This window comes from Acyrthosiphon pisum, chromosome A3 (genome assembly GCF_005508785.2).
Source record: "Acyrthosiphon pisum isolate AL4f chromosome A3, pea_aphid_22Mar2018_4r6ur, whole genome shotgun sequence".
Classification (NCBI taxonomy): domain Eukaryota; kingdom Metazoa; phylum Arthropoda; class Insecta; order Hemiptera; family Aphididae; genus Acyrthosiphon; species Acyrthosiphon pisum.
Genome location: NC_042496.1, coordinates 4,106,139 through 4,120,113, shown reverse-complemented (window position 1 = coordinate 4,120,113; position 13,975 = coordinate 4,106,139). Strand labels below are relative to the sequence as shown.

General features: G+C 31.8%; 1 protein-coding gene across 2 annotated transcripts in view; it reads right to left on the bottom strand.

Annotated features, from left to right (window-relative positions):
• LOC100569852 (esterase E4) overlaps nt 1-13,975 on the bottom strand; it is a 111,322-nt gene that overhangs the window by 1,197 nt on the left and 96,150 nt on the right. The window contains exons 1-7 of one of the 2 annotated variants that reach the window (XM_003247213.4): nt 6,150-6,570; nt 4,953-5,090; nt 3,450-3,798; nt 1,412-1,602; nt 970-1,311; nt 283-439; nt 81-207 (exon numbers count right to left, since the gene is read on the bottom strand). In XM_003247213.4, the coding sequence (XP_003247261.1) occupies nt 81-207; nt 283-439; nt 970-1,311; nt 1,412-1,602; nt 3,450-3,798; nt 4,953-5,090; nt 6,150-6,368 (1,523 nt within the window). In that variant the 5' untranslated portion in view covers nt 6,369-6,570. Of the gene's footprint in view, nt 1-80; nt 208-282; nt 440-969; nt 1,312-1,411; nt 1,603-3,449; nt 3,799-4,952; nt 5,091-6,149; nt 6,571-13,975 lie in introns of those variants that run through there. The other variant, XM_029491648.1, reaches the window with a different exon arrangement.

The following is a 13,975-nucleotide window of genomic DNA, read 5'->3' as shown; positions in this document are numbered from 1 at the left end:
TTGTACTACCTAATAAAATAAATACATATAGCCTATAGGTGATTGGTAGTAGGTACCTATAATATAAATAATAAACTTACCCTGTTTTGACAAATGACGACCACATGTTCACCATGACTGGAATTAATTTGGCGTCTTCGACGTTGTCGTGTGGATTTCCATATCGGGTTTTTACAACGTACATTGTGTCGTCACCGTGTGATACTCCTACATCGAATAATTAATAATTATAACACATAAGTAATAGGCGAGCCGATTTCATCTTAACTAGGTCGTATTTACCCATTCCTTGAGAGGATCCACTTGTGGAATATTTGTCTGAAAGGGAGTATTTACCCCTATAACCAAATTCATAAAAGTATATCGGCGATGTATTTATTGAAGCCGAATACCGGGCTGCTCTAGCTACCGGTTCTTGGTACAACCTGTCTGTAAGCATCTGAAATGGATAATTCAATGAATTATTTATGAACTATTATTTATTTTTTACACAAATTGTGTTTTAATATTAGTTTTAAAGTAAATTTTTTTGGAGCCACAAATGTATCATAGGCAAGATTAGCCCAATAAACTTATTAGGAGGGGTTAGAGTTTATTCAAAAACCTTATTTAAGTAGATACCTACCGAAATAATATAATTATAATATAATATAATTTATAGTTATAATTATAAATTGATTAAATTGTTTTAGGTATCTACATAATAAGGTATTTTGTATTTGATTTATCTTCACGATGTACAATGTTAGGTACATTTTGTGGCTATGTATATCAGTAGCGTATCTAGGACTTTTTCAAGGGGGATATATAATTTTTAATAGCCATACAGTACCTACACGGCTACACACATATTATATTCATATTATTGTATACATGTTGTATTGTGTACAAAATTCCACCTTCCACCTTGTAGATACACCACTGATGTATATTTTATATAATATGAGCTTAAAATACTAATTATCTTACTTTAACAACTTCATTTTTAGTGTTTACAGACACTTTGTTGTTTCCAAAGTAAAATGTTTTTATTTTCTGTGCGATTTCCGATCTCAGTGATTCATCTGAAATTGTGTAATTGTAGTCAAGTATGAATGGTAGTATTTCGTTCCAGTTAGATTCCATGTCAACTAGAATTTCTTCGTCTGATATAAATTGAGCGCCTGGAAAGAGGCCTTCGTCTTTAGTAAAGCTGAACAACAGTGGGACATTTTGAATCGGTAAGTTCTCTGGTAAGTCCGTTAAAAACTGTTCTGTTCCGCCTGTTTCGACAGTTGGACCAAATGGTGCAAAAGGATTGTACCTCCACGGCTAACGAGTATTGAGAAATGATTAATAAAACAGTATATTAATATTTATAGTATAGTATTTACAAGACTACACAAGTATTTTTAAATAAAAATATTTTTACTAAGAAATTTTTCAAAGAGTCTGCAATGGCTAATTCTGGTCTTGATCTAAGGCATTTGACGGTGTCTTTCGAGTAGTATGTAGGACATCCTAGTGACTCAGCTAATTCCTTAGTCTTTTGAATTGTGTTTTCTGCGAGAGCCCAGGCACAAAAAGCACTTCCACTTTCAGCAATTCCTCGATGAAATAAACCTGTACGTGTCACATTATAATATTATTAATGAATTATTGTACTGTTTACCATTTAACCGATCGATTTTAATAGTAGGTATATAAGTATAAACAGGCCACACAGAAAACTTTTATATACTTTCCCCATTCGCTCGCTCTTATGGGAGTCAAGACTTCAAGAGTACCTAGGTATTGTATTATTATTTTAAATGATCCAAATGCCGTTAAAACAATTATTGTTATGTTTTTCTACCAAGAAATGCGCGATTACAGTATATTATGGTGTGGTTCAGTCATGCAAAAATACTTGACACACATTTAAAAAAAGTGCAGAATAGTCACTGAGTGCCTAAAAAATACGAAAATCTAAAAATTGTACATACCTATACCTATGGCTGTAGTACATTTGCCCCCCAGAGTAGCCCATTTGCGCCCCGAGGGTTATAGACATCTGCGCCCAAAATAAAAAACTTAACACTCTGATGTATAGCCCAAATGCGCCCATTTTGCATGCAACGTTGCCGTCAATTATCGTTTAAGATAAATCAGAAATAAGTAATAATTTTCAAAATAATGATAAATACTACACAGTATACAATAAATAATATATCTAAATATTATTTATATTGATATTGGTTTCGATTAGCATGGGAAAAAATCAAATATTATTTTTAATTTTATAGTTATAACAATATACTTAATAAATGGCAACGTTGCACGATTTTAACCTGATCTGAATCGGGCGCAAATGGGCTACGATAAATGGGTTTTGGTGCAAAATGGTTGCGCCGCTACCTACTATCCGACGTAGCTCCACCCCATATTAGATGATCAGTACTTCAGTATAGGTACTTGCCGATTGGTTAAGAACAAAAATGGAACAGATGTTACTTCAACATGTTATAGACGAACTTCAAAGATCAAATATCAAAACGTAAAATAAAAGTAATGTAATACATAGTTTCTTTAAAGGGACCACTTAACTAAGTGACTCTAGACTAGATAAGTCAGAAGTACCTATAGAGAGTTGAAAAGAGGTAATTAATTTTGAAAATCAATGGATATCAATGGTTGGTACAACTGAGTGAAACCCTACTGCCTGTTTATGAAAACAACCAGGTAGCAGTTTGGTTATTTCAAAATTCGTGTCATTATAAAATACTTGACTATTTTCTTCACTTAGTCATTATTTGACGCTTGTTGGTTAAATTATAAAGTAAAATGAAAACACCTAATAAAAGTATCAAAAATAAAAAACAAATTAGAAAAATGACACACGATGTATACCTAATTATTTAAACATCCGAAATTATAAATAAATATTTTTTATAAGTTTTTTCATGTACCTAATTTTCTTCAGTTAAGTTGTTTATACTTTTTATAATAATAATGATTCTTAACTCTACGCTTTCAATAGTTTCAGCTACGATTATCATTTATCAAATGTCATTGATTAGGTACCTACTTCATTACTTTATTGAACATTAAAATTAAACATTGCGATCAGCACATGCTCAACAAAGACCAAACCCTAATATTGGTGGTGCAGTGCACCAAAAACTATATACTCAAACCGCCTCTGCTACAACTATATCGGTATTGAATTGAAGCTTTTATTAAATATTTTTTCATTAATAAGCAATTTAAGATTTAAATTTCAGAATTTATAAACAAGCCAAATGGTTTGCGGTGTAGTACGCCTAGGTGTAATATTTACCATTTTACTCTGTTTGCTAAACCTATACTTTAAACGTATCTAACAGTAAATTCTTCAAGCAATATTAAAACACTTTTTCTCTCTCCAAAAACGCGACACTCGACTTTGTAAATTAATATACCTAGCGTGCAAAATATTTTAGACGACTTACCCTCCGACATGGGTGATAGGGCGTGGTAATGGACACTAGCCCCACCCGCAGACATTCCGGCGATGGTCACCGAATCGTGGTTTCCGCCGAACGCGGCTATGTTGCGCTGGACCCACTTGAGGGCCGCCACCTGATCCTTGAGGCCGTTGTTTCCTGGCAATAAGTCGTCACCGGTGCTTGCGAATCCTAAAGGCCCCAGCCGGTAATTGATCGATACGTACACGATATCTTCGCTATCCAAAAGGTAGTGCGGCCCGTAACCGATGCTCGAGCCGTACTGGAACGCGCCGCCATGGATGTACACGACCACGTTCATCAAGCCGCCGGATATCAGCCCTTCTTGGGGTAGCTGCGTAAGACACACCACATACGCGATACAATTTAATTTTTTTCGAACTATTACACTAATAATAATATTACAGGTATATATCGACCGATTAATCCCTTTTTTGAGATGAATAGTATATATTGTATATAGGTATTAGTTATATTATTTTAACTATACATTTTTTAATATCTGATATTATATACTATCACATTTTTTGACTAATAGATATTATGTTGTGTTATCTATAGTTTATTTATGTAAGGATGCTTATACATTTAATTACCTGTAAAATGACCTGTCATAACTCCGACTTGTAAAAGAAAAAAAAGTTATATTATATCTATACATAATAATACAATAGATATTATACTGAAAGCCTTAGATGTTATAATACGTTTTTAAGAGTGTGCAACAGTAAAAGCGAAATATACCCTTTAACAATTTTAATAACGACAGTGCCTATTTTTTTCAGTTCATGATCTATATTTTGTGTTGTAAAACCGAATGTTTTTTTAAACGATTGGTCCGTAGTCACTGGAACCGTTACACTTAATTTATTGTATAAAATACGCATTTACCTCATAAGTGGTTACTATAATAGGTATTTTTGTCGAATGTTCGTTCGTTCGCAATAATAGTCCTTAATTCAATCTCTTTTTATGACACATCTCGGTTAATTTTACACTATATTGTTTTGACTGTTTGTCACACGGTGAATTTGTGCAAACGATTTATCATTTAGTTATATCATAGGAAATGTAGACTGTAATGGTTCACTAGTATTGTTTGTATTATATTGATCACTGGTTATTACTCATTAAGTATAATATTATAATATTAAGCTAATGGACTAAGTAAAGGTCAAGTGATTTAAATTACCTTTACTTAGACATTTTAAATAATTCGAGTTATGGTATATTGTATACATACTACATAAGGTACTACATAGACAAATAGTGCCGAATTCTACAAATTGCAACGTTGGTATCATATTATACCTAATGGCTAATCGTAATAGCTAAAATTATTAAAAATACGACAATAGTAATATAAATATATCCTATAGCTATTAATTATTATTTATTAGTAATCAATATAATTTAGTCTTTGGTATAAAATATAAGACAACTCATAATTTTTTCAAATTGTTATTAAGGTATTATAATATTACTGACTTTTGGAGTATAAACATTGAGGTATAGACAATCTTCACGTCCAACTACACTGAATGTTATGTAGTCTAGACCTATACAACCACTCCCGGCAATGGTGGCGTTCCATACACCCATCCATGGTGTTACTGGTTGTGGTTCCTAAAAAATGAGAAAATATTAATTATTAATTATTATTTATCAATACACCTACATAATATACTATGATGATTATTTTCTTATCTCTATACAATAAATGTAGGTAGCTATATTATACCAAATTACCAACTATCAAGCGATGTGAAGTGTGAACGATGAATGGTGAAAGTCATGATGATTAAATTGGTACTCGATACCTATTTCATTGGAGGATATGTGTACTCCAAGATAATATGGTTATTCGAAAATCTTACGGTTAAACCACCTGTAAAATGTATGGTTAACTAAGCATCATTTGTTGACCTACCTATGTTATAGAAATTTGTATTATAATTTACTTATGAAAAAATTGCAAATTGTTGTCTTAGCTTATTGCCTCATTAACACTAAAAATATACTTAAACACAAATTTAAATTAGCAACCTATTGTTATTCTAATGAACTATTTGTAAATTCTGTCAAAATAATATACCTACGACATGTTGTTCTTCTAATATACTATAATTTTAAAAATATTAAAAATACATATAGGTGAAAAGTTATGATTTAACTAAAATGTGGTCAAAAGAGCCACGAGGCAGTGTTGTAGCATATTATTCGGCACCAACCCTTTTTAAAAGTTGACGCAGCTGAGTCAAAATTGAATCATTTAGCCCATCATTGCTATCAAGATCTACCTTAAGGTATTATTAAATATTTTTTTCTCTTTTAATGTTAAGCATTACATTTTGTTAATAGCTTAAACGTATTACGTACATGTTACATATAATCAAAGCTTAACATCATGATAATTAGTCCCGGTCATTACACATCGGGGGGGTAATGGACTCAACTCTCCCCCTAAGATTGGCCCCTATAACATTTTGGTAATTATTGTACTGTTAATTTTATTAGGTAAGTATACTGACTTTAAAATATGATCTAAGATCGTGCACAACATTGCGCTTTCAGATTTCTGTAGATATTCAAAAAAATAAATACTCTTATTAGGTATTCAAAAACAATTTTATTTTCCATCCCCCTCAAAAAAAAAAAAATCAAAAAATCCTGGGCGACACCCACCTTGAAACGGTTCTTGTAGACGGGCGGACTGGCGTACGGTACGCCCAGGAAAGCGTACAGCGGTCGGCCCGAGATGAGCGTGTGTTCCACGCCGCCGGAAAGTTCGCCGGACTCGACGCGTACTCTCGGCGGTGGCGATGACGACGCCGCGGTCGAGTAACAGATCGCCGCCGAAGTCAGACAGATGTACGCGACGATAGACCACGGCGCTACGGCCATTGCGGCCTCGGGAAAAAACAGTAACAACTAATAATAATAGTACGATTTTTAAGCGTTCGTTTGTATTTTTGTACGACGAAACGTGACGTGTATAGGGGATGTGGATAGTGTGTAGAACGTTATAATTGTCGATTTCGCGATTTTTCGATTAACCGGACTGACACTGAGCGGTGCTCTAGGTATGTGCCTCATCATCACCATGGCCACAAGCTTTTATAGTAATTCATACCAGACTCGAGTCGTCTTATCGCACCTACTGTTTGCTCGGTAGAAGTGTAATAAAACAAAAATTCCGTCCGATATTCGCTACCCAGTACACTTGAATCAATCCTTTAATCGCACGCACATAATAAAATTATAACTATTGCACTTGGACGACGTCAGATCGAGGCTTATCAACGAGAAAATTGTATCGTAGCACTGCTTCGTCGCCTACGCTCCGATCGTCGTAAATCATTCGCCTGGCGCAGTCGTCGGCCCAGTGGCGCCGAGTCCTATGCTTAGGTCAGGCCAGTGTTTGGCAAGTCCCTTAAAAAAAAGAATTCGTTCCTTTTTTAGTTCCAAATAAAATAAAAATTCTTACTTAATCATTAATGTTTTTTTTTCATATGCATAGGTACTTCTTTAGTTTTTAATTCTAATATAATATACAAGTACGTTCATATTTTATAATTCTATTTTGAGGTTTTCTTTAAAATTAAATTGTTGGCCAACGTATATCGATTGTATAACGTCGATAGTCGATAACGATCACTAATTAGCAATATACATTAAACACTTTAAGAAAAATATATCTTAATTTCAATTATTTACATACTTGTCTGTATAAATTATTGGAACTAGAAAGGAACGAACAATTTTGTTATTTTTCCTTTAAAAAAAAACTAGTTCATTTTCTCGTTCTTTTTTTATAAACAGGAATTCGTTCCAGGAATCCGTTCCTTTTGGAACTCGTTCCTTCCAAACAATGGGTCAGGCCACGTCCTGACCACATTTTTAAAAGGGGGCCGGCGATCAAAGGAGGGCTTGCAATATTTTAATCAACATAATAAACTATACCTACTTGGTTACTTGATGAAAATAAGAGATATATATAAATAATTATTTATTTAGGTACCTAGTTCGTAGTTCAAGGACTTATCTATCTCAGGTGAATGCTAATAGCTACAGAAATCAAAACACCGTAGTTTCATTGTTTAATAATACATTTTCATAATATGTCAAATCAAATGATTACTCACTTTAGAGGTGGACTGGCCAGGTGGGACAGTGGGAAATGTCCCACTGGGCCGCATGCTTTATGTGGCCGTCGGGATATGATGAAACTAAATAATTACTATTGTCATCTATAGACTATGATATTTATATTTTCTGCACGATACCCGCAAGTTGTTATCTAACGTGGCAGTTTAAATTCTAATTATAGAATTGAATTGAATCGTACATTTTTCAATATTCGTGTGTTATAAGAATATCAGTTCTCACAATAAAAAATTATATTAATAATTGATTAAAATATTATCACAAATCACAATAATTCTTATTCTAAAAGTATTTGATGGACGATGGTTATCATAGATTGTAGATATCATGTATATATTTAAATACAACAAATACGGAAGAATAATATACATTCCATGAAATATAGAAATGTATAATTTAAAATAATATGTTAAGCAAACATTTTGGGAGATTCTGGATAAGGAGTTAAGAATGCTCGACTTTGGGGGGCGGGGGGGGGGGTACGCAGGTGATTCGAGACGATCGAGTAGGCTTGTGGCCGCCGGGGTGGCTTGGGGTCGTTGGGATGCAGGCTTGGGGCCGTTGTATTTTCATTTAGCATGAGTAAATTTTTAGAAGTTCGGCGCCACTGGTCGTTGCACACGGTCGCAGGCCACAGTTATGATGATTATAATAATACGTAATATGTTACAGTTGTGTGTAATTATAACTTAATAAAACACGTCGCGTCACCGACACCCCCCTCGGGCGTTGTGTAAGGACTAAGTATACGTTCGTAAACGCGCGTATGCCATGATTTGAAAATTCCTTTGCATGTGGTGTCGGAGTCGACATGCGGTCCAAATAGCGTACGACGAATTAGGTATATACATTGAAAATCGTAAATTATTATTCCGAGTACCTATCGGGTACCGATGGTTAGCCCGTGGTAGTCGTGATACCATTTATTATAAAACGTAAATAGTAAATTATAAATACCTATAAGCATAGGCGCAATTTGGGTTAAATTTATGGAGGTGCTAGAATTATGTCGACTAAAGTGATCAGAAACCCCCCACACCTCCCATCATTCATACACCTTCGCATTAACCTTAATATAAACAATTACTTATAACACAATACATTATTATCTAAATTATTGTTCTGATAAGTGATATTATTATTATTATTATGATTATATGAAAATTATAAGGTCTTAGAAATAATTGTATCTAAATACATATGGCATAATATTATTATAGTCAATAAAAATTCGATGATGGTATCAAACATTTAGGGGTGCAAATATGAATTTTGGGGGTACATAGCAACCCCCAAATTTCGCCAATGCCTACAAGTGTATTTAATATTTGTACTCAATGGTGGTATAAGTGGTATATAGATACGGTACCTTTATGACAATCCAGTGACACGGTCGTGGTATGAACTAAGTAAAAAAAAGGTGGATAAGTGGATGTCGCTCTGCTGTTCAGTAGGTTACAAGTGGGTCACTGTATAATGTATAGTATTAAATTTGAATTCAATGATATAATATCACTGTATATAAGAAAAACGATTCTGAGCGGAGACGGTTTGTCAGTCTAGATATCAGACATACATATTATAGGTATACTTATCTATAGTATTGTTAATAATTTTCAAATTAATCATATCACAATATCCATTAGGTAACGCGTTATACATCAACAACAAACCGTGGTACTATCATAGATATATAATAGTATACTTTAGAAGTTTCAAGTACCCACAAATAATATTTATTAAAACCGTGTAAATTCTGTTGTTTTCTGTGCTGATAATCATGTTATGTTTTTTTTTATTTTTTATGTTAATGTTAGCGTAACATACTCATTTTTGTTTTACCTAGTTTAAACGCGTAGGTATAAAAAATAATTGTAGATTTACGCTAAAAAAAAAAGAAATCTAAAATGTTTAAAAATAGCTTAAAAAGAGTCAAACATTTAGAAAGTTTTACCATGTATAAATAAAGTAATTCTTTTTTAAATTGCAAAAAAACATCAATAACTGATTTTTTTCTATTTTATTTTGTTTTCCCCAATTTTGAGAAAAGTACTGGGAATTTTTACTTTCGACCACCCCCTTCAAAGAATCAACTAAATTCACATTTCTATTAGAAAATATATTGAAACATTTTTTTCTACTACAAAAAGTATATATTCAGATACCTACAAAAAAATAACACATATAGCCTTAAAATTAATATTATATTCATCACTTAGTGGTCAGAGTCTAAATAATAGAATAATAATCTCTAGCTGATAGGTTCATAAAGTTATCAAATTAGTATTTCTCGTTTCTAATATTTAGGGTCATAGGTTTATGTACCTCGATTTTAATTATAATATATTGATTAACCTATTATGATACTTAAAAGATAAAATTTAACTAGTTTAGTATTAGATTTTCAAAATTAGAAATGTATAATAAAATAATTACAGGTATTGCGGTGGCTGGTAGGCATGGTTTGTCGTTGAGCATGAATAAAAGCTTAATAATGAGAGCTAATTATTCAAATAATGCATGTACAGATATCTGTAATATGTACTCAAATTATGACAATAATTTATGACATTTTCCCATAAACACGATTAAATAAAGCCAAATGTAAGTAGAGTTTGAACACTCTACTTATGTATAATATTATAATGACCCGTTATAAAAATTGGTATGATAACAATATTTGTATACGATAATATATTGATGTATGGGTGTGTAAGTTTTTATTATTTTTATTTTTTTATTTTTATTAGATAATAATATAATATACAATCTATGCACAAAGGCATAATAAGAATATGTGCTAGGATAAGTTTTAGCATGAAAAGGGTGAGGGATGAAACCATCCAGTGATCGCACTTACTTTTGCTTAAATATATTTTTTTAATTGTTAATTGTTTTTTTTCCCCTTCGTTAGTCATTGAGAAGATCTCTGCATCAGTTTCTTTTTAGACGCCGTGGTTGATTACCAGGAATCGTGTGAGTGACTAGACCGGAAATTAAGGGGTTTGAGTCAGAAAGCAGTTTATTGAGCAAGTAAAATGGAGCATTGGTGACGAGGCGTAATATTTTGTTTTGAACGTTTTGTATTTAAGGACTTGTAAATGAGCAGTTTTATATTTAATTTAGTATGTTTTTTTGATAGTAGTGTTTTCAGTAAGCGGAGACGCGCATTTAAAGCGAGTTTTTTTCCCTTATACGTGTTGCGCCCAGGTGAGACGCCGATCAATGGTTAGCCCTAGGTACTTAATCGATTGGGATGTAGGGATAGGTATGTTGGCTAGAAAAACTTCAGGACAAGGGGCAAGGCGAAGAGTAAAGGTAGTGTGAAGTGATTTTGATTGGTTTACTTTAACTCTCCATTTATCATACCAGTTCTACATTAGGTTGAGGTGATGTTGTAGATTTAATGAAGCAGAAATTGGGTGTTCGTGAATTGCTATGATTGCCTTGTCATCTGCAAACTCGGCTACAGTAGTGTTTAAAGAGGTAGGTTGATCAGCAGCGTATATATTATTTAGTATTGGTGACAGTATGTCTCCCTGTGGGACTCCTGCATTGATGTTTACAATGTTTGAAAAAGAAGAACCAAACCTGACTTGGAAGTGGCGGTCAGTTAGGTAGGACTTAACTAGCAGGTAGTATGTTGGTGCAAGAAAAAGTTTTAATTTGTAAAGTAGCCCTTCATGCCAGACACGATCGAACGCTTGTGACCCGTCGAGAAATACGCAAGAGCAGTGTTTTTTTTGTTCAAGTGAATAAGATATGGCATCAACTTTACTAACCTATGTAGCTGGTGTGTTGTAGAGTGGGACGCACGAAAACCAAATTGAGTATTAGGAAGTACATTACTAGAGTAGATGGAAGGAAGAATTCTTTTAAGAATAAGTCTTTCGAATATTTTATCGAAGAAGGGCAGGAGGCTTATGGGTCGATAGGAAGACGGTAAATCGGGAAGCTTTTTTGGTTTAGGGAATAAAATGATGAATTGTATATTTCCTATTTCCATATAATAACAAAAGTATAACTTAGTTACTGGAGAGTATCCATTTGAAGGTGATAATGTGTATAGATTATATGAGGCAATTGGGAAACGCCATATACAAATTCCAGGATTTGTGACAGAACCTTTGAGATCTTTGCTAGTTGGAATGCTTAAAAAAGACTCGAAGAAGCGATTTACCTTAAGAACGATACAAACGTAAGTTAACAGATTTAAATAAACAATGGAGATTTCTAAAATAAACAAATAAATAATGAGTTTCTTTAAATCAAAACGAACTAATCAAATTCTTCAGATATGACTAAATTTATCTTTATTTACCAGGTTTAGATATACTATTCATAATTATTTTCATAAAAATGTTTGTACATAAAAATTATTAATATAAATACATATTTTTTAACAGTTAAAAAATAAATCATGAAGTATAGTGGGTGGTTTTTGAAGTTATGTTAACATTCAAATATAATATTTTTAATATGAGTATTATATGTACGAATTTGTATACTTAGATTCTGAGCGGAGCAATGAATGTATTGATTTTACAATGATGTGCGTGTGGTTTTTTTTATTTCCTTTTTTAACCTTTTCTAAGAGCTTTATAGAAGTTAATATTTTGACAACATTGGATATTCACTAGATTCCTCATGTAGCGATTTTTTTATTTTGTTGTAATTTAAAAACAAATCACCGTAGGTACTTGAGTTTTACATCATATGTTTATTTTATCAATTCCTATACCTGATATTTTGACTTGTTTTGAGCTGTTTATAGATAGTTTCAAATTTCAATTTTTATAGTATTTTTTCTATAAATATCAATATAATTTTATTTGTTGGGCCAAAAAACGTTAACATTTATTACAAGGCTCCTGAAATATTGCTTAAATAGTAGTTGAAAAACATTAAAAATACATATACACAATTTTTTTTATTAGCATTTAGTGTTCAATTTTTGACAAAATTTATCAAATTTAAAAATGATTTTGTAGTTAAAACTTGATAAAATGTTCAACTTTTGTAGCTAAGGATTGAAAACTTACAACAAGATTCGTAAGTAGGTTATTCTTCTTAAACGCCTTCAGACAACAAAGAAGAATATATAACAGAACTATTAATTAAAGGTAATAATCTTCAATATAACTAAACAAATTATATTTTACCGAGTTTTATTAATCATAATCCAGATCGACCAAATGGGTACATCAGTTCTCATCGATGATGTCAATGATCCATCTAAACAACCTTGGCACAAGCCAATCTTGTGTAATGTTAAAAAGATGGCCTCATGTCGGTTGTCGTGACATTTGTCGCTCATTATAGTATTGCATCTTTCATATTGTTTTATATTATAATCATTACTGGTTAAGAAGATTTAATTATTTTTTAAGGTTCACGTGAAGTGGATGTTTTCTCTTTTGCAAAATCAAGTCAAGTATTTGTGTACAATTTGTAATTTCACAACAACCATAAAATTATCCAAGTTAAACTACTTATTAATAAATCTATTGAACTAAATATTTTTTGAATTGTTTCGATTATTTAAAGTTTAATAATAATGGAAATTTAATTAGTGTATGTCTTGTAAAATTAAAACTACTGTGTGAAAGACTGCTAGACTTGATGTACTAAGGAGAAAAACTAAGGCTCACATACCTTTAATGTTTGGTTTACCTATTCATTATTTACTTATATATATATATATACATGCAAAAAAAAAACCTTTTCATATTAAATACATTTTGTTTGCTTTTTTTAAGTTTATTTATATACAAATATTATATTATTCTTTATACATTAAAAAAAAAAACAATAAATCAGAATATAATGAAAGACAAGCTTCTTGATGTTATAGTATTTAAAATGAATAAAGTAGTTTGATGTTAAGATGCCCAAGCAGATTATAGTAAGTATCTAAAATCTTTTGTTATACTGTATAATTTCTATTATTTATAAAATACATTAATACATTATTGTATTATTCAAATATTATGACTCCAATGTGGTGTGAATTATGTCATTCTGTAGTGCTGAAATTTAGATAAATATGTATACCATATTGTAGTTTAAGGTAGAATATTTTAAAAATTAGGTGTTATATTCGGTTATATCTAATATTCTTACTACTTACCTAGTCTTACCATAAGTCATAACCTCGATGCGTGGGTGATCCTAGAGTTTATTTTTAGGGGGGGTTGAAGTGAATATTGCTGACTTTCAAGGATAAATATGTCAGCTGTACCTATACTTAATATCATAATAATTACATTTTCCTATAGTAATTATTAGGGATTAAATAGTTATGGAATTGCATATTTTTTTATATATTCATTAATTTTATTGCT